At 37.0% G+C, this 21,920-nt stretch overlaps 2 protein-coding genes and 1 pseudogene across 4 annotated transcripts; 2 read left to right on the forward strand and 1 right to left on the reverse strand.

Annotated features, from left to right (window-relative positions):
• The first annotated feature begins 1 nt into the window (after position 1).
• lrrc51 (leucine rich repeat containing 51) lies at positions 2-4,412 on the forward strand. The gene is made up of 4 exons (XM_039660450.2): positions 2-288; positions 1,094-1,299; positions 1,403-1,551; positions 4,070-4,412. The coding sequence occupies exons 1-4, from the start codon at positions 237-239 to the stop codon at positions 4,206-4,208; spliced, it is 546 nt and encodes a 181-aa protein (XP_039516384.2). The 5' UTR covers positions 2-236; the 3' UTR covers positions 4,209-4,412.
• Positions 4,413-6,934: 2,522 nt separating this feature from the next.
• Positions 6,935-13,714, reverse strand: lamtor1 (late endosomal/lysosomal adaptor, MAPK and MTOR activator 1). Of its 2 annotated transcripts, none has more exons than XM_039660453.2 (5): positions 13,516-13,714; positions 11,368-11,513; positions 10,751-10,828; positions 10,038-10,161; positions 6,935-7,293 (listed from the first exon to the last, which is right to left on the reverse strand). In XM_039660453.2, exons 1-5 carry the CDS (start codon positions 13,555-13,557, stop codon positions 7,201-7,203), a joined length of 483 nt encoding a protein of 160 aa, XP_039516387.2. In that variant the 5' UTR covers positions 13,558-13,714; the 3' UTR covers positions 6,935-7,200. The 2 variants fall into 2 exon arrangements, with proteins under 2 accessions (XP_039516387.2, XP_039516388.2); XM_039660454.2 differs by having other exon boundaries at positions 6,937-7,293; positions 11,368-11,510; positions 13,516-13,707.
• Positions 13,715-15,409: 1,695 nt separating this feature from the next.
• Positions 15,410-21,682, forward strand: LOC120470759 (uncharacterized; annotated as a pseudogene). The gene is made up of 5 exons (XR_016146736.1): positions 15,410-15,555; positions 17,870-17,974; positions 18,322-18,498; positions 18,967-19,248; positions 19,662-21,682. The product of XR_016146736.1 is annotated as an uncharacterized LOC120470759 (transcript).
• Positions 21,683-21,920: the final 238 nt, after the last annotated feature.

The following is a 21,920-nucleotide window of genomic DNA, read 5'->3' on the forward strand; positions in this document are numbered from 1 at the left end:
ACGTTGTTGCGGTCCGCCCATGCTGGCGTGACCTTAACTTGCTGATTAAAGAACATCTAAAATTACGACGACAATTTAGAAAATTATTCGTTCATCATAAACTTGCATAGTAACTTTATATAAATACATCTTTTTTTTGCTTTATGCACTTCGTTTCTTGACCAATCAGTGTTTGTACTCTTCCATCTGTTATTTGTAGTATTTAATCTTGTTTTCTGCAGTCTTGGGGTTTTAACATGTTTGGATCTCCAGTGGACTTTTCCTTTAAGGAGCTCAAAACAATTCCAGGTGTGTTTCCACGGTATATACTTTTATATTTGTTTGAAAGTTTGCTTAAATCGCACTTCTTAATTTTTTAGATTTTAAATTTGTCAGCATTAGGAACGTATTTTATTTCCAGAAATGAGTCACGATGTCGAGTGAAACAAAATAGAACAGAACAGAATCATAGAACGCTTTAACGAGTCCTTCCTTTGAGTCGGATCTTTCCAAGTGAATCGGTTCAACTGGTTCACGGAATTAAAGTAGATCACTTTTAAAATAAATTTCTGCTGATAATTTACTCACCCCTGTCATCCAAGATGTCCATGTCATTCTTTCTTCAGTCGAAAAGAAATTAAGTTTTTGGATGAAAATATTCCAGGATTTTCTCCATATAATGGACTTCATTGGGAATCAAATGGTTCAAGGTCCAAATGTGAATTTCAGTGCAGCTTCAAAGGGCTTTAAACGACACCAGACGATGAATAAGGGTCTTATCAAGCGAAACGATCGCTCATTTAAAACATAAATAAAAAAGTTAAAGTTTTATAAGCAGCACAAATGCTTGCCTTGCTCTCTTCTGTGATGATTGGGTGAGTTGAACAATTTTTATTATTTTTTTTTTTACAATAATTGAAATCAGAAATGTTACTTCATATAATATATATGTGTGGAAATTTGAAGAGGTTAAAATAATTTATTAGATTTCTCCCCAGAAAAAAAAGACAGAAAAAATATTATCAATCTGTATCTATATGTACAAATATTGATTGCAGTGCATTGCTTTTCCTCTAAAGCACTATTAACTTTCTTTCCATCCCTTTTTCTTCAGACATTCTTTCTGTTGTGCCGAATCCAGGCGCTCCTCGGCTAAAGCGCGACTCAGAGCAGAAGTTCCTCAGCCGGACGCTCAGACTCAACAACAACTTCATCTCAGGCTTGTCAGGTCTGACGGACACAGTCTCTGCTCTGTTTGCTGAGCCGACACGTCTGGCCTGGCTCGACCTCTCCTTCAACAACATAGAACACATCGACCCAGTACGCACTTCACCTGTGTCTAGCAGAACCGTTTGTGTGTAACTGAGGCGTGCAGATTGCGTAGGAGGATCTACATTCACGTGTCATTCTCTCTTTCTGTCAGGTCCTCAATCAACTTAAAGAGTTACGTCTGTTGTATCTCCATGGAAATCATATTTGTAAGTTGTCGGAAGTGGATAAACTTACTGTGCTGCCGTCCCTCCATACCATCACTCTGCACGGCAACCCCATAGTGACCGAGCCTGACTACAGGTATGGTTGAAGGTCAAAGGGCAGTTAGATGCACAATCAGGGCCTAAAACTAACTTTTTGCCACACTTGCCAAGAAAATATACCAGACATAAACATTTTTTTACCGGTCATAAAGTACTAGCCTTACTAAAATAAATGTAAAACATGATTAAAGACAGTCGGTAATAAAATAAGACAAATAATCATATTACAAGCAAAAGCACAAATAAATACAATGTAACAAAGATGTTGTAGGTCTAACAGTAGTTTTTAACTACAGAAATCTGATCAAGTAAGCAAATGTAAAATAACACTGCGTAGTCTTCACTGTATAAATGAAACATCCTTATTAATGAATGCTTATTAATGTTAGAAAGGTTATTAAGTCAAGAGCAGTGAGTGAGATTTTTTTCTTTGTCCAACATTAGGAATATTAGGGGGCTGTCACTTTAAGAGTGAATGCACTGATATGCATTCACTTTCTCAACTGTTAACATTCACTTAAAGGAGTTGTTCACTTTTCAAAAAAACTTTTGCTGATAATTTACTCACCCCCATGTCATCCAAGATATCCATGTCTTTCTTTCTTCAGTCGAAAAGAAATTAAGGTTTTTGATGAAAACATTCCAGGATTTTTCTCCATATAATGGACTTCAATGGTGTCCAAACAGTTCAAGGTCCAAAAGACACTTTCAGTGCACACTGCAAACTGTTCAAAGGGCTTTAAACGACACCAGAGTCGTTTATTGTTTTATTATCGCTCTATTTTATTATTATTATCATTTAATATAATGGTAATTATAATAAAATATTATTTTTACGATAATATATTATTTTTATTATCGGTATATTTATATTATCAATTTTTTATAATATATATATTTTTTATTATTATTATCGCTAAAAACAAGCTCTGTTATCAAAAATCATCTACAAAAGTTTAGGATACTTTCAAATTTTGTCCATCAAGATAATTATCACAGATGAACACAACTTTTATGCATTTTAAAGCTTAAATGCAGTCGGCTGAAGTAAAAAGGCTATAAACGAACACCACCATGATCCCACGAATTTGACCCCAAAATTAAGATTTTAACATTTTCATTACACTTGTTTTAATGACATTTTTCATGAATGAATGGAAGTACAACAAATAAATCCATGATGTATAAATATTTTTGTTTTTGCATTACAGGAATGTGAATTTCTGTGCTTAACGTTAAAACATACTTTCAATGCAAGGTGTATAAAATAGGCTTTGTTATATGGTCTAATTTCTTTCTATTTGATTGTGAGGTGAGACCAGACCTGGACATGTCCTTGATTATAGACCATGGGCTGGGAAATGTCTGAACACATGCCGTGTGTGTATCAAAACTATTTGTGATTACTGTTGCTGTGCACAGGACAGCAGAGGTTTGTAACTGGATCCTAACTGCATTTTAACACCTGTTGTACAGAGATCCATAGTGGAAAATCACAGAGTTCAGATACAGCAAGATGTGTTTACTGCATGAACGCTGTACTAAGCTCTTATCAACTCGCCATCATTCGTGTCATGCTGAACTCTTGAGTTGCACAGAACAAAATAAGTTAAACAGATTTGGAACGATTGGAGGGTGAAAAATGAGGACAGACTTTTTCATTTTTGTTTCTGCTCTCTGAATTGCAGAGGGCCTAAAATGAACACTCGCCAAATGCGAGTAAAAGACAGCCATTGACGATTATGAAACGTGTTTAAACGATTCCAGACGACGAATAAAGGTCTTATCAAGCGAAACGATCGCTCATTTAATAAATAAATAATAAAGTTTAAGTTTTATAAGCAGAATTGCTCGCCTTCCTCAGTTCTGTGAAGCGCTGTTCGTGACTCTCCTGTTCGAACTCGTTTATCAAAATGAACAAATCTTTTACCGAGTCAATTCGTTCATTTTGTTCGTTGAATCAACCAAATGACACGAAAAAAGATTCGTTCATTTTGATAAATGAGTTCGAAGAGGAGTCATGAACGCGCATAACAGAGCAAGGCGAGCATTTGTTCTTATAAATCTTAAACTTTGTTATTTATTTATTAAATGAGTGATCGTTTCGCTTGATAAGACCCTTATTCATCGTCTGGAATCGTTTAAAACCCTTATTTCATAGTTTGCACTGAAACTGTCTTTTGGACCTTGAACCGTTTGGTTCCCATTGAAGTCCATTATATGGAGAAAAATCCTGGAATGTTTTCATCAAAAACCTTAATTTCTTCTTGACTGAAGAAAGAAAGACATGGACATCTTGGGTGACATGGGGTGAGTAAATCATCAGCAAAAAATTTTTTAAAGTGAACTAATCCTTTAAGTCTTCAGTTCACTTAACACTATATAACACAAGTCGCTAATAACAAGGGCTTCTGAATTCTAGACACAGACCCTACAAACGGGACCTTATGGTAAAGTGTTATGAATGCTCAGTATTGTGTTTAAAATCACAGACAAACATTCAGTATTAGAGGTTTGATTATTCCACTTAGTTGCTTTTCTGCCTCTCTTCCCAGGGCACATTTGATCTCCACCCTTCCTCGTGTGAAGATGATTGATTTCAGTGCAGTGACCAAACAGGAACGAGAGTTGACTTCAGTTTGGCAAAAGAGCAGAAACACGCGCAAATCCTCGAGTCAAAGCAAAGTCTACTGAACCTTCCTCCCCTGACACCATGTTCTGTTACAGATGGCTTGCGTTTTTATGTCTAATGAACATCAATGTTTATTTGCAATGGTTTTATCTACCACAGTTAAAGGAGTAGTTCACTTTTGAAAAAACTTTTGCTGATAATTTACTCACCCCCATGTCATCCAAGATGTCCATGTCTTTCTTTCCTCAGTCGAAAAGAAATTAAGGTTTTTGATGAAAACATTCCAGGATTTTTCTCCATATAATGGACTTCAATGGGAATCAGACGGTTCAAGGTCCAAAAGACAGTTAATAACAGTTTCAGATTCAGCTTCAAATGTCTTTAAACGACACCAGACGATGAATAAGGGTCTTATCATGCGAAACGATCGGTTATTTCAAAGCTTATTCCAAAAATGTAACTTTTCTAAGGACAAATGCTAGCCTTGCTCTATTCTGTGAGGCGCGTTGTAATTACATTCAAAAGGTCACGGGCGACGTAGCCGGAAGTACAGAATCAAAATCGTCCGACATCGTTGTTTTACCTTTTAATTCGTTTTTTGTAAACGGCGTTTGAGTTCGTTTGCACGTTTAACCTATGCGTTCAACTTGTAAACACTGATTCTGTACTTCCGGCTACGTCGCCCGTGACCTTTTGAACGTAATTACGTATTACGTGACGTTACAAACGCGCCTCACAGAATAGAGCAAGGCTAGCATTTGTCCTTAGAAAAGTTACATTTTTGGAATAAGTTTTGAAATAACCGATCGTTTCGCATGATAAGACCGTTATTCATCGTCTGGTGTCGTTTAAAGACATTTGAAGCTGCATCTGAAACTGTTATTAACCGTCTTTTGGACCTTGAACCGTCTGGTTCCCATTGAAGTCCATTATATGGAGAAAAATCCTGGAATGTTTTCATCAAAAACCTTAATTTCTTTTCGACTGAGGAAAGAAAGACATGGACATCTTGGGTGACATGGGGGTGAGTAAATTATCTGCAAAAGATTTTTCAAAAGTGAACTAATCCTTTAAGTTGCCTTTACTATAACCTCATCCAAAACCGTATAATGGTTGCAGGGCTGGAGTTACTTTAGTCAACTAGAGTGTTTCTTCATTAGTTGATGATGAAGTCACACGGATAAGTGGTGAAACATCTGAAGCAACAGAGAAACGTCCACTAAAGCAATCTAGAAGTGTTGCATGCAAACAAAATATTCTCATGTATATCTGCACATTCAATAAAATAATACTTTACAGTTTTGATACAGTTTTGAAAGTCTTTAATGCATAATTTCATTCAACAAAACAGTATTAACAGAATATTGAGATTAAATTTTTGGTACTAGCCTAAGAAACGAGATCTCTGTAAATCAGGTAGTATTCCACATTTAGGATAACAAACAAACTTGAACACTTATTAGTTCACGGCAACAAAAAAACAAAAAACAAGCCATCTTGAGTCTTGCAGCGTATTTTATCCCTTTAAAAACCTAAAAGAATGAGAAATGTGCCGATCTAGAGCGCCAATGGTGCCACGCGGTCTGTGTGCGTGCAAAAATACATAAAATCAAAAATAAATAATTACACAAACATACCGTGTGGCATTTCAAACTCGGTCAAGAAGAATGGCAGTTCACTAGTGCTTTCCTCGATTATCGGCACAAAAAACCAAAACAAAATAGTTTGACTGTGTTAAAGCAACTGCATAATATACGTTTAATTGTTTTAATTACATTAAAAGTGGAACAGGCAAGGTAAAAGTGTCCCTGTTTGCTTAGCTAAAAACAAGCCACTGATCGAGAAGCCTTACAACTAAGGCATAATGCAGCCAGGGGGCGCCGTAGAGCCGTTTACGCTTCCCGCTAATCATTCTTCTTGAATCATTTTACACTTTGTACATTAAAGGCATTGACAAAAAAACGTAATTTACAAACTGCCGTCCCACCGCAACCGTTCAATCCCGCCGCCCCATCCAAAACTCTCTGATACGACAGTATGTTTATTTGTTAGACGGGCCTCGGTTTAACCAGCGGCCGCAGTTTCTGACAGTAAAAGAAACCCAGTCTCCTTTCCCTTCAGTCACAGAAGAGCCGCTTTAAAGGATTCAAAACCTCGCCGCAAATTAACCAGTGTTATTGATATGACATGCGGCACGTCACTTGTTCTGTTTTATTTACACTCCGCCAAGACTTGGCAAAATGGAGAAAAATGATGCTAACTAGTTAAAAATGCTAATTAACAAGGTGTAAAGTTGCAGGACATCCCATACTTTGTACTTTGAGTGGGTAACCGTAATAGACTCAAATTTTAACCAATCGGGGATCAATTTGATTGACTTTCAAGAAAATCATTCACATAAAACAAGAGCGTTCTGCTTCCAATGAAGAATTCAATTAAAAGGGTTACATGTGTTACTCTGGTTAGATAGACATGTTATTTATGCATGTTGCCCATATTCATCAGCATCCTTGACACAGTGCATACATTTATGGGATTTAATTAGGAATAATGAACTCTAAACCACAGTGATATCAGAACCCTGCAGACCAAGCACGTGTGTTAAGACGACCCAGCCGAACTGAGTAAAACTAGTCTAAGAATAATTGTGAAGCCTGGATGTGCTATTGGTTTAACAATGTCTGAAAAAGCAACAAGAAGAACAAATAAAACTAAAATATGCAATCTTAGCAGCTTGACACGACTGTCGAATTCTACATTTGTGTTGATTAATGCATGAACACACCTGAAGATCTACCGGTAACTGATCAAACCGCTGGGATCAGACGGTCTCGCCCTCTCGGATCTGTGCTGCGGCCCTGAAGGGTCTCGGGTGACGGATTTACACAAAGAGCTCTGGTTGGGGTGAATTGTGTTTATCTGCATGACATTCAGAGAACAAAGACATGGGCGTCTGCATTTCAGGAAGTTTGGAAGGAGAACAGAGGAGTGAAAAGGGCCAGAAAGAGGGACAGAAACAGAGAGTGTGGGGAGGTCAGGGTCCATTTTTTGGAATCATGGTATAGCAAACTGCACCACCAACTCTTCCTTGGCATCTACTTTGATTTGTGAGATGGCGCTGTAGGCGTACGCAGCGATCTTTGAGACCTGAGGAGGAAAGAGCACAGTAAATCACACAAAACACTGAAAAAAGTGCATTAATGTGCAATTAAAGAGATACTCCACCTCTGGAAAGATGAATGTGTGTTTAAAATCGGTCATTTATGTAGAAGAAATGTGAACTTATTTTTGAATTTGGAGCTTTCTAGACTGAGAAAAGCCAGAAAATGTATTTTTGGCTTATGTGGATGAAAGACAACAACTCCCAGAATGCACTTGCTTCGCTGCCCTAGGAGGCCACGCCTACCGGCAACACTGCAGTGGTTAAACAACAAGTCTAGGCTACTCCGCGATGAGTCTACCCGAAAATGTGTTTCGAGACCGCCCAAAATGTCCGGGATTCGGCTTTTGCGTTCTACAGTCGCCATTCATCATGTTTACTGTGGCCAGCGGGACGAGTGAGGGCCGCGGGAGATTACCGGTCTCGTATCTCTCACGGAGGAGCGGGGATTTTCTTAGCAATGTTAAAACACACATCAACCGATCATTTGTTTAGTGTTCATGTAAACACTACATTCAGATTCACCAATCGCAATGAATTCAGTTAGATTGAAACAAAAGCGGCGCATGTAAACAATGAATGGCGACTGCAGAACGCAAAAGCTGAATACCGGACATCGACGGTCGGACATGTTGGGAAAAAGAGGATGGTAACCCCTACTACTCAGCTTTCTCTACAGAACAAGAGCCTGCTAGCTTAGCTTCCAAACAAAGATGGCCGACACTGTGTTCATTCTGTGAGTGAAATCGCCCTCTATGGGCAGGTTGAGGACATGCGGGACATCGCCTACTACTGACTGTAGTCTTAAGCCTCTGGACAAAAAATACATAAATCTCTCGTCTCAGGGGGATATGAGGGTGGAAAGCATGGTAATTCGAAAATACTACAGGTTTCCTACTAATACGAAGCTTAATGCTAAATCCTGAAGCATCCCGTTAATGTTCTTTCTTCCATTCTTAATTTATATACACTACTGTGAATATAAATACAGTACTGTGACCCTGTATGGTCAGAAAGAGTTTTATTCAGCAAGGATGCATTACATTTATAAAAAGACATTTATAGTATTACAAAAGATTCCCATTTCATATAAGAGAATCCTGAATAAAAAATGTATCAACTATTCCACAAAAATATGAAGCAGCACAACTGTTATAAACACTGATAATAATCAGAAATGTTTCTTGAGCAGCAAATCAAGCATATTAGACTGATTTATGAAGGATCATGTGACACTGAAGTGCCTTCTAAAGAAGGTCTGTCAATGTTTGCATATAATATACTTGTAATATACTTGTTAAAGGGCATATTGCAGGTTAGAGGACCCAACGAGTCAATGCATAGAAAAACAATGTAGGAACTAGATTTTCTTTAAAATATACGTATAAACACGCTACAGAAGCTTCTGCAGTCGTTTTTGTGAGAGAATTTTACTTCCGTGTCTGAAAATGGGCGTGGCGGGCGTGACGCAATGAGCGGGAGAGCCGTCGATTCACACAACAGGAAAACAATGAATCGCATGACATTTCGGACGCTGAGGAAATACTCGTATGACGGATCAAGCCATAAAGTTATGAGCCTGCTATGCTAAAGAGATCAGGGACAGGCCAGGATAATGTCAGACAGAATGGTCAGAGAAAAATTGAGCTGTGATGTGAGGAGAACCAGTGGAGAACAGGACAGGTGCCTTTTAGGTGAGAGACGTGCTTATAGGCTATACACGTTCGCTAATGATATACACTGTGCTCACAATATTGTACAGATTATTATGATCCTATAACAGGCCAGCAGACATTAGTATGTTTAGGGTAGATTTATATACTATTAAATGTATAAAAACTTTACTTGAGTATATTTCTATACTAAAAGCATAGGCTATACTCGGGTAAATTTTTAATACATATTTTTCACCTAGGTTATAACATAAACAGAACATTAAAGATTTGAGTATTTAAACAACCAATTTTGTTTTTCAATTATAAGTTCTATTTAGGGCATGACATGACTAAGTTATATACCACTATTTGATGCCATTGGTAGTATACGACGATCAATATTCTTGCTTCGGCATACCATGATGTTGAACTCCATCATATCGCCGGGATGCTATAGTCATTTGATCTGAAGTGAACGCTACACACGACCACGTTTTCCGAGCCGATGCAGAAGAGAAATCCCGTCTCTTCACCTGCTCAAACCGCACCAGGAACGAAAGATAGGCTATATAGCACCGTCACTTTTATTGTAATGGAAACTTGTGGACTCGATCTTGAAGTCCTGACAGGCTGGAGTTTTTGCAATCTCCACAAACACAATAATTTACCATGACGATGATAAATTAAAATGCAAAAACTAACGAAAGCACACCGACTGAGGAGCGCTCTCACTGAACACCAGCCTGCTCTCCTCTGAGCCGAGGCTGCGGCTCCCTGATATGACGTCAAATGACGCGATGTTGAAAAAAAAGCCGTTTTTACTAGCAGTCCAAGAAACGCTCACTTTATCTTCTAAATTAGTGCCCTTATGTTGTTTTAAAACATTTTAAATCCTGCATTAACTTTTCATATGGTATTTTCATACAAGGTTATCTATAAATTTCAATTTTTTTTTTACCTGCAATATGCTCTTTAAGGCTAACCTTAACGGTTTATGCAACAGGAGGTTAAGCATCTAAGCATCAGTTGTTTTTATGTCATCATGTGATAGGGTGATGTGATGACGTAATTCTGACCTGCTGTACATCTGCGTTGGGCACCAGGTCAGCGGCGAGCACCTGATGAGGTTGGCTGGTCAATGACGGGAGAGGAACCGGCTTCTTCTGAGACAGCGTTCTGCTCAACACCTCCAGCTTTGTGCTTTAACATTAACACACACCATTCAGCTCAATACACTTACATTTACATGTTTGATTCGACATGAGTAATTAATGACAGAATTTTCATTTTTGGCTGAAGTAACTCAAATTAAAAGCAATTTAAATTTGAACCTAAAATACTGATGTTGTAAAGAAAGTTGGTTACACTTTATTTCGATAGCAACTACGTGTCAACTAACTCTCATTAGAGTATTCGTAGACTGTTGGGGTTTGAGTTAGTAGGATAAGTTGACGTGTACTTGCAAAGTTACTTCTAGTCAGAACTTAATCACTGGCAGTGTGTTGTGGCAGCAATACTAATACTCTAATGCCTGCATGTAGTTGCAAACACACTTATAGTTAGTAGAAGTGGACGTCTGAAATAAAGCTTTACCAAAAAAGATGTTCGACATCTAGCGTTGCAAGGTTATTTAGGTAACAAACAATCTTGAACTCTGTTTGTACATGGTAATAGAAAACAAATAGAAGCCATCTTGGGTATTTTATCCCTATAAAACCCTCAAAGAAGGAAAAATGTGACTTCCACTGATCTACAGTACATCAATGGCATTTGAGAAGAACTAACACACCTGTACTGTCTGGCTTTGTCCATGTATTCATGTTGCTCCATGCCTTGAGAATCCACAGCCGACACGTCAATTATGTTCCTACCAAAGAGAAAAAGAAAAGGTTTTCATCTACCAACAGCCCTCACTGCAGAAAACTCACCGCAAAACATGCTTTTCTTGCTTGTTTTCTAGGGAAATAAATAAAAATTAAGAGAGTTTTTGCTTAAAAAAAAAGCACATTTATCTGCCATTGGGGTAAGAAAAATAATATTTTCCCTAGGAAACGAGACATAATAGCCTTTTATTATTTTAGTAAATGCATCTTGATTTAAGAATTTTTAGATATCTGGACTGGAAACAAGTAGGGGTGTCACGATTCACCAAATCCTCGATTTGATTAAGTTTTCGATTCTAAGGTCACGATTCGATTCGATTCTCGATTAAAAAAAAAAATTAAAGCGCAGATTGCTATGCAATTTTTAGACTACACGTTTATGCATTATGCAATATAAATTTGTTCACAATGTACACTGTAACACCATTGCCAAATTTAAAATATAACAAGACAAAAATACTGAGTTAGAAAAGCGTGTTTCGCGGTGTGTGCTACATGAGACAGTGTGTAGTGTGTGTCGTACAGGGCTGTGCGCTGCAGGATGACCGTGAGCAAGGCCTGCTCATCTGTGCGGTTGGACGAGAGGCTGTCTGCGTTTCGCTCCGAGCCATTGGTGGGTTTTCGGTTCTGGCTTGGGTCAGGAATCAATGGCCTCACCTCGTCATTCTTCTGCACAAAAGGGTCAAGAGGTCAAAAGCATGATCATTTTCAAGAGGGCAACATGTCAGTGACCATATGTCTGCAGCTTTTGATTACATTAAACATTTCAATGATATTTATTAATCTTACTCCAAAACCTAAAAGCTGCAAGTTTTCAAAATAAAGGGATGCTCAATGACATCATATGTTTTGTAAAAATCGACAATAAGAAAATTAGAAACGCCCTCCCTTGAACCACATCACTATGATCGAGTGATAACATGTCACCCGTCAGCAAGTTTTTACATTTAGAAGTCAAACAAAATTGACTTGACTTTAATCCCAGGATGCTTCAGGTTTGACTGAACCTGTCATCCGTATAAGTTACTCTGGATAACAATATATAACCAAACCCAGACTCACATGATGTAACCAAACTCGGACCAGCCCAGAAATGATTGATTTATACAAAGAATACATTTCCAGTTTCCATTGCTTTTTCCAATTGTTAAGGAGGAATCACGTATAAAGACCAGAGGTGTAAAAAAGTACCTGAAAACCACTTTTAAAAAAGAACTGATACCTTACAGGAAAAATGACTCATTACAAGTCACCGATTTACACCTTTATTAAATGTCTTAAAGTACCTGATAAGTACTTAAATATTTTACCCGTAGTGAATGTAGGCTCAAAGATGCACTCGTCCTCAACACCTGAGAGACTTACCAGTGAAAAACAAGAAACTGTTGGTTTGTGAGGAGAGCAATCACATGTTTATTTTCTAAAATCAAAATAAAACCGAACACCTTGAAATCACAATAAATCAAGGTCGACACAACAGCCTTTTAAACGCCAACACACACTCAATCTCAGTTAAGATCAAGTGCTTAAAAAGGGCATAGAAATACAATGTCTCTTCGTCACGACAGATACATAAAACAATGAGTCGTCAGATTAAATGGTCAAAGCCTACTTGCACTGGAGAAGCTGGTTTCGGCCTCAGCTCATAGGCATATGTGTAAAACCAGTGATTCAGAAACTACCAAATAATGCACATGTAGTCGTGTAAACTATAAAGTTGCTTTGTTGATGAGTTTGGAAGGCGAAACAGACACGATCTCGTACCTTCAGTGGCCGGTAGAGTTCAACATCGCTTCTTATAGCAGAAATAAACTTCTGCAGAAAAAGTTTGGTGCCATGCAAAATATACCAAGTTAAACTGCATTACAAATGCAATTAAATAGAGAGTACACTTATGTAAAAATTAAATCAAGTAGAGAGTAAAAGTTGCTAATATCTTTGATACTCAGTAAAACTATAAAGTAGCCAAAAAGATACCTGCGTACAGTAACTAATTACATTTTTTCAAAGACTTTACACCTCTTATAAACATCACTTTTTATAGAGATTCTATGAAGCATTTTAAGGCTTAAAAACAAGTAGAACAAATACAGCGTGGTCCAAACGAACAAGTTATTTGTAAACAATGTGTTTTAATCGTTTGATATAATAATATTACAAAGAATTTAGAGAAATTTATATTGAGAATATTATCTATTTGGCATATGGTTCAAAATCATGAATCACATATTGTCAATATAACTTTACTCTATGACATTTGCTCAATAATTAGATATATTTCCTGGCCTGGATTTGAAATCCAACTGATATTAATATCACACTTTCCATGACATTGGGAACCCTGAATGCATAATTTCCTCGTACATGACCACATCACATGTCAGATCCACACACACTCTCAGTTTATGATATTTCCTATGTCTAATCATAATGGATTCAGCAGTGAAACCAATAACTCTGATTAGAAGAACAATCAAATGAGGCATTAGAGTAAGTTTGATGTTAGTTTTGAAACACACACACAGTATTGGCCTGTTTGTGTAGCCAGAACTACAAAAACACACCAGTAATACTAAATGTGTGCTGTATGTTGTTGCTGTAGGAATACAAACGGCACATTCAGCAGTGTTTTCCAGTTGTTATATGTGTGTTTTGATCAAAACTCCTCTACCTGCTCCGACGTTTCGCTATCGCTGCTGAAACAGCACCCCATGATACACGTCCAGCAGGTTCAGTCTCTCTTCTGTGGGAGTTTTTTCGTCTCCTGCGAGGTTTTAATTATTTTGTTTGTTGGCTGTGAGGAGCTTCGTTGCAAACGCAGGGACCATCACATGACAGCGCTCCTAGTCGCGTCACGTGACTTCCGTTTTGACACACAACTACCCTGGCACGTCATTTCCGCCCGTCGCGTGACCGCGCAGAGCCGTTATGTTCGTTGTAGACTGATAAAAAATAAATTACCGTCGCGTGACCGCGCAGAGCCGTTATGTTCGTTGTTGACTGATAAAAAATAAATCATCAATCAATACATTAATAAAAACGTCATAAGAGATTTCAGTGTTTTACTCTTATAAATTTCTACGCGATTGTTTCTAATTGGCTTAATTTCAGGTGATATCTTGTAAAACACCTTTTTAGGAAGAAAACATTTACAAATAACGTTATTAATAGTATATGAATCATTATAATGAACATATTGGCTTATAATAAGAATAAACATATTGTCTTCGTTAAAGTTTAGCGCTCTATCTAATTATTTTCTTGTATTAAAACATCGGTAGCAATGTTTCTACCAATTGTGAAAACTAAAAACGGTTGTGGGAAGATTATGGGATTAAAAAGTAACTTTAGCTAAATGACCATATTTCAAAATAAATAATTAAATGCTACACGATATAAAGTCACATTTCACTCATTGTTTAACTTAGATTATTGAATTAATGTCTATGCAAATTGTATTGGTGTGAACATACTATAAAAATACAGGATCATCTCTTTATGTGATAATTACTGATGTATTTTTTTTTATCCCTCGGGTTAAATACATGACAGAAAATAAACACAATCTTAATTTTGTCATTAGATGGAGATGGTTTTGTGTTTTGCTTAGGCTATGCAAATGTTGTTTCATGGATTATAGCTTTGTGTTAGCTTTTGTCTGTATCTGTAAGAATGTATTTCCAAACTTATAGGGTTTGGGTAATAAGCCTGTAAAATATAATTTCAAATGACTTTATTTCAAATAAAAAAATAAATAAATAAAGTCTCGGTTCTGAGGAGACTTTGGAGTGCAAAATATTTTCTTTTATCATTAATCTTAAAGGAATTGGGATGGCTTTGATAATCCTATTATAAATATTGACAATACACATGCCGTTGGAATTCCTCAAAAAAACTCTTTAAACAGTAACAAATATCAATTTTCAAGAAATAAGCAAACACACAAATCCCTTTGGATTTCCAATAGAGCAGCACATGATGATGAAAGTCTGAGAGTTTCACTGGTGAAGAGGACCATTCAAAGTTACAACATTAATACAAAAAAAAAAAAATCATTTTTTGGAAACAATGTTGTGTCGTTAGCAAACAGACTTATAATTATTTGCCTTTCCAACACTGTTAAAGCTTCAAAACCACTATTTTTAATCAATATAGATCTGCAACCATTAAAGATAACAATGGTGAGCTATGCTGGATGAATCCCCCTTTTCATGGAAAATCTTGTGCAGAGCTATGGAGCTATTGAAATAACATTTCAATAAATGTTATGAACCTTACTCCAAAACCAAAATGCTGCAAGATTTTTATAATAAAGGGAACAAATCACATGAAACCATATCGCTAATCGGGTAAATCTATACCAATCTAATATTATTATGGATTGAATAAAATTCTGAAACACTGATTATAGAAGAAAAAAAGAAGGAAATGTATGTATGTATATATATATATATATATATATATATATATAAGAAAGCTGGAGAATATAGTTTAGAATAGAACTGAAACACTCTATGAGCAGTGCGGCCCCTTTAAGAAAAATGACATCACACGCATGCGCAGAAGAGGAGGAGGGACGAGATTCACACACAAGACGAGAAGAGCGCTAAAACTTTCACCAGTTAAAGCTAAAAGTGACGCTGTTAACGATCGTGAATGAAGTATAAATGTGGAATATTTTCTTCGGATGTCGTATATTTCCAGTCTGGAGGTCAGAGATGTTATATTTATCATGTAATAATTGACGTTTGTGTTGCCTAAATTTACATTGTTCGTAGTGTAAAGTGCAGAGAATATAGTCATTAATTTTGATCAGCCACTTATTCAGTCTGTAGAAATTGTGTATAATTTCTGTTATCTTAGTTATATTTTTGTTTCATTTTAAGAATTTATCCTGTGACTTGTTTCATCCACATTATATCTGGAGTCACATGAAAATGAACAACCTTCCCTGATAGCACAAGTCTATTTGATGTAATGTTTATCTGGAAGACGTATTTTTAAGAGTGTTTGCTCATCTGCAATAGGACGTTTCCTGTCAGATGTCAAATAGACGTTCGTTTTCTCACACAAACGCTCGTTTCGTGTCTTAGGCCATTTACGAGTCTCTGTGCATGCTCTTTGAGGTGGTGACCATAGACCTGCATTATGTGACTGACAGACAAGAACGGTTTGACCTAAAAATTCCTAAATTGATAATACTGTGGAAACAAAGACCAGGGGCGCAACTACCCAGTTTCAGAGGGATATGCAGCAACAATTTTAGCGTGTTTCCCCCCCCCCCCAAAAAAAAAAAAAAGGAAAATAAATGTAATGTTAGTGTGCTGAGTAATAAGTGAGTAGGAAGAAATGAGAGCTAACATGAAAAAATAAGTGCAAAATTGTCGCTTATTAACACAATTAAACTATAGCTACTCCACCTTGATGATCCCCCCTAACAAAACTATAAGCTCCATTGTAACACCAATACCAGTGTTTCTCACAGGATTTTAGGTAAAACTGTGGTAGGTGGACCTCTGTTTCTCTAGGGGGGTTCGGGGGCATGCTCCCCCGTAAGAAAATTTTTTGTTCTGTAACGTTAAATTCAGCAGTCTGGTGCACTTTGAGAGTTCAAAATTAAAAGCTCCAACCCATAGTCAGGGTGCAAATTAAACAAAGAAAAATTTGAACCTCTTTTAGTTAGTGTCTGTCTACATTACACTACTACATAATAATATTTATAATATTAATTCCATGATAGTAATAGCCATAAAGACTATTGTAAAACAAATGCACAGAAAAATAAAGGAAACTTTCATAATTAGTTTTGCACTAATTTCTATACTTGATAAGCGCATAATGACATGTTTCATGGGCCAGTGTGTCAGAAAAAAAAAACTAAAGCTGACTTTTTTTGACCAATGCATTACACCAGCACAGCGCCGCCAATTAAGCAAAAAAAACAAAACAAAAACAAACAAATGTATGAGTTTTGTTGGCCGTTAAGACAAATAAATTAAAAAAGGATGAAATGTATTGGCTGAAAAGCACGTCGGCCCAGCGGGAATCTCCCGGTAGTCCCGATGGCCACCGAGATATAGATGGCCTACATGCCTGGATGTCACATTTTAAATCCTACCTGTTGGCTTTCAGCAATGCATGTAGTTATTTCAATTTACATGCCATCTCCTTTTCTCTCTTTCTTTTTCTATTTTTAGCCCCACAGCATTTTGTTTTATCCATCTTTTTCGACGACAACTAACTACTCGTACCTGCTCGCTCAGCGCTCACGGCGCCCCCGCCCGCTCGCGATATTACCCGCCCCCCTTCTCCATGAGGGCGCCTACTCTAGCCTGGCTGTTAGTCCTCTAAAATTTTATATAACATTGAAGGAATGCAGAAATGATTTAGAAACGCACAACGGCAGCTACATATAGAAATACAATATAGCATATATATAATTTTTTATTTTTTTTTTTACCATCGCTTTGGCGCCCCCCATTGTGCTTCGCCCCTATGCGCCGCATATAGCGCATACCCACTTTTTGCGCCACTGACAAAGACACCTACATATTTTCTGTCATGTGCCCTTGAGGTAAGCTAAAACATATCAAAAATTAAAGGGGGGGTTGATTGCGATTTCACTTTTTTCATTTTAAATAGTGTGTATAATGTTGCTGTTGGTCCATGAACAGTATCTGCACAGTTGCAGCGCGGAAAGTTCATTGTAAGCAGAGATATCGTCTTTTAAAAATCAGAAAGTTTAATGCCTACAAAAACGACTCGATTGGCTCTACAGCTGTGTTTTAGACGTCACTAACCCATACATTTAAATCAACCCTCCTTCCGGAATATGCAAAAAAGGGCATGGCCATATTTCTGCGGCTCGTCGAGTGTGTTATGTTCATCCAGCTGTCGGGTCTCCTGTGTTCGGGTTCCCAAGGACGTACATGTACTTCGTCAACCATGGATACAATTTATGTTTGATTATGTTCCTGAAAATGACGATCGTAATTTAACTCTCTGTGCTGCGCATTTTACGGAAGACAGCTTCCAGAATCTACACAAATTCAACACCGGATTCAACAAGAAGCTGTTGCTAAAACATGAAGCAGATCCAACTTTAGGCAGCAGTTGTTGAGCCACAACCTGTAAGTAGGCTAAGACTTCATCATTTTAAATGTATTTGCATGTATAATTTCAGACGTTATCAAATTCCAGAGCTGGCTTTATAGACACTTAGTTATGCTATTTCTTCGTGTCTACGACAAACGCGTACAAACACTTTGGACCTGAATTTATACATGTACTAATTTTGTATTTTTCATATATATATATACTTTATGACATTATTTTTTGATTTGATCAAGAACGTAAACCAGTGACAACGCTGTTTGTGTACATAGTAGTTAGTCAGTTCGATGCTATTTTGTGTAAGACAAACGTGTATAAAGTGTAAAAAAAATATAAGCAAATTACCATCATTTACATTTGACAGGAACACACATGGGCGTGAATTTTGTGGACAACGTGAGCTACAGTTTAGCCAATCAAAACACACCGGCCCAAACTAACCAATCTGAGCCCACTGCGTGTTTCTGAGGGAGTGTTTTCGTACAATCAGGAAGTCAACCGCTCGTTCATGGGACAGAGGAGAGCGCGGCTTACAATAAAGGTGAAATTTATGAAAAATAAGACTTTAAAAAAAAGAAAACCACGAATACGTGTTATATTGCACCCCATAAACACAATCATGCAAAGAAAAAAAGCAGTAAACCACCCCTTTAATTTAAAAGTGAACTATCCCTTTAACCATTTTTTAATATTGTTTTATTTGGAAACAAAGTTTTAAATTCTATATTGTTATTTTACAGTTTATAATGTTACCAGACATTGCCATTGATTCAAAACAACTTTGTGACCTAAACATGTTTGCTCTAATATCAGAACTTTTTAAAAATTATTTCACATTTTTTAGAACAATTGTTACTTACAAAAACGAGCAACTTTTTACTGTTTTTTACACTACTAATATGTAAATCAAAATGCTCTATATTTGAGCTAAATATATTTAAAGGACCATATGTGTTTACTGTTAAAGTATACCAGTATAAATTCAGTAACTTATCTCTGATTTTTCCAGATCTGGTCCTGTGGGCGTCAGTATCACACAGTGATCACAGTTCACACCTGCAGTGAAGCCCCTCCCACAACAATTCACCAATAAATACTGGGAATATTCCCATCATCCTACAAGAGAAGGACAAACTCCAGGAATAGCAGCTGAAATCTGTGTGACTGTTAAAGATGGAGTTCATTAAAGAGGAGATTAAAGAGGAGATGGAGTTTATTAAAGAGGAGATTGAAGACATGACTGATCCAGAACCATCCAGAATAAAACATGAAGATACTGAGGAACAAATAGGTTGGTGTCCATTCTTGATTCTTAATTGTGGACTGCTTTCGTAGCTCTGAAATAATAATTAGTATATGGATGACAAATGATTAGAGAATTGCATTTAAATAATCGTAACCCCGTTTTAATCGTATTATACAGACTCAGGAGATGACTTGAGACTTATTTTACATCTTGTAAAAAGTGCCATTATACCACTCCTTTAAAAAATACAACTTTTGATTTTAATAATGTATTAGTAAATGTTGAAATTACAACAACTAAGAAATGCAGCAGAAGTATTATTCATTGTTGAATAAGGAAGCCTTATTGTGAAGTGTCACTGATACACAGACAGATGTCTTGTTTTTTGCTGTGTGTTTTTAATTTTCACATTTAACCTCATTGAGCTGATTTTAATTGATTAATACATTTTATTTTAGTCCAGATGGAAGTGAAGGAGCAAAGACAGAAACTAAATGACGTGAAGAAACACTCTGACTTCAAAACTCTCGGAACAAATGTCAAAAAGCTGCACTCCTGCTCTCAGTGTGGAAAGAGTTTCACAAATAAAGGAAACCTTAACAAACACTTTGGAATTCACACTGGAGAGAAACCGTATACATGCACTCAGTGTGAGAAGATTTTCAGAGATGCATCAGGTTTAAAATATCATCTGCATGTTCACTCTGGAGAAAAACCATTCAAGTGTGATCAGTGCGGTAAAGGTTTTAATTCATCATCAAATCTAATACAACACCTGAAAGTTCATTCAGATGAGAAGCCATTCTTGTGTTCTTTCTGTGGAAAGAGTTTTTCACGGATGGACAGTTTTAAACTTCACCAGAAAATACACACCGGTGTGAGAGATTATGTGTGTTGTGACTGTGGAAAAAGCTTTACTGCATCCTGTGAACTGAAACGGCACCAAAGAATTCACACTGGAGAGAAACCGTATCCATGCACTCAGTGTGGAAAGAGTTTTTCTCAAGCATCAGGTCTCAGTGTTCATCTGCTCCGTCACTCTGGAAAAAAAACTTTTAGCTGCGTTCAGTGTGGAAAATATTTTGTTTTGTCATCAGATTTAAAAGATCACCTGAAAGTTCATTCAGATGAGAAGCCTTATGTGTGTTCTGTCTGTGGAAAGAGTTTTCCACGGATGAAGAGTTTTAAACAACACCAGAAAACACATGCTGAAGTGAAAGATCATGTGTGTTGTGAATGTGGGAAGAGATTTACTAGAGCTGATTGTCTGAAACGTCACCAACAAACTCATACTGGAGAAAAACCTTACAAGTGCTCATACTGTGACAAGAGTTTTGCTCGGTTGGGACGTCTAAAATCACATGAGCGAATTCATACTGGAGAGAAGCCGTATATCTGTACTGTGTGTAAGAAGAGTTTCAAAGATGCAACAGGTTTAAAAAAGCATATGTTTATTCACACTGGGGAAAAAACGATTTAACTGTGATCAGTGAGGTTATAATTTATCATCAAGTCTAAAACAACACCTTGTAGGAAACTCATGAGCGGAGACCAGGAGACTTGGTTGTAACTTTATCAGGATTCTTTTTTGAGAACAGGAGCTGTCAGTAGATGCAGTCATCAAGTCTAAGGCAGTGTTGTAGTTTATATACGTTTAGAGGGCAGAGGATCTGGGTGACGACCTTAAACATGCTTAGGAACCCACCATAGACTCTAGAGTGTTACCAATCCTTATCCAATCAGCAATCAGGGGCTCTGAGATCCATCAAAGACAAATGGTGAGAGTCTCAGTAATTGACTCATTTAACTTACGATAGAGAGAACAGGACTGGCAGGGTTCCCTTGCTGGAAACTTTGCAGCTGATATCATCATCAGATCCTCAAATGCTAAATTCAATGTACTCTACCTTAGTTATTCATGTTATGTTATGTAAGGTCATAAGATCAGCAGATCTTAAACAGATTCTTAAATTTGTAATTCTACAACCTGAAAGTTTGTGCAGATGAGAAGCCTTATGTGTGTTCTCTTTGTGGAAAGAGTTTTTCAAGGCTAAAGAGTTTTAAACTGCACCAGAAAACACATAGTCAAGTGAGAGATCATTTGTGTTGTGACTGTGGGAAGAGCTTTAGTACATCTAGGCTAATTGACAGGAACAGCTTCAGAGATTTCGTACTGGAGAAAGACCTTACAAGTGCTCATATTGCTCATAGTTTCTACATTGTAATCATTAACAACTTGTAGTAATTACTTTAGTGTGTAAATGTATTGATTCTGCGAAAGAATCAGAGTTGCTGCCTTAATACACTGTTAGCTAACTGCGTAATTTATATATGTACATTTCTGAAATGCATAACTTGGACACAGTCACCTCTGATAACAAGATCACTCCAGATTATAATCTAAACAAATGCATTGTCTGTAAAGCTGCTTTGAAATGGTATGTATTGTGAAATGCGCTATGCAAATAAATGTTAATTTAACTGACTTGTGACGAGTTTTACTAAGTCTGGAGCCCTGAAATCACATGAGCTACTTCATACTGGAGAGAAGCTGTACTGCTGTACTTGGTGTGAGAAGAGTTTTACACGTTTATCAAGCCTTCTCACTCATGCAAAAAAATATTGCAAGTGAGCAAAATTAGTTTTTTTAATGTCGTATAGTAAATACTGTGAGATAAAATATGGAACTGATCCCTTCGCTCCACCTTGGCCCGCCG

The sequence above is a fragment of the Pimephales promelas genome, chromosome 16 (assembly GCF_988280905.1).
Source record: "Pimephales promelas chromosome 16, fPimPro1.hap1.1, whole genome shotgun sequence".
In the NCBI taxonomy this organism is placed as follows: domain Eukaryota; kingdom Metazoa; phylum Chordata; class Actinopteri; order Cypriniformes; family Leuciscidae; genus Pimephales; species Pimephales promelas.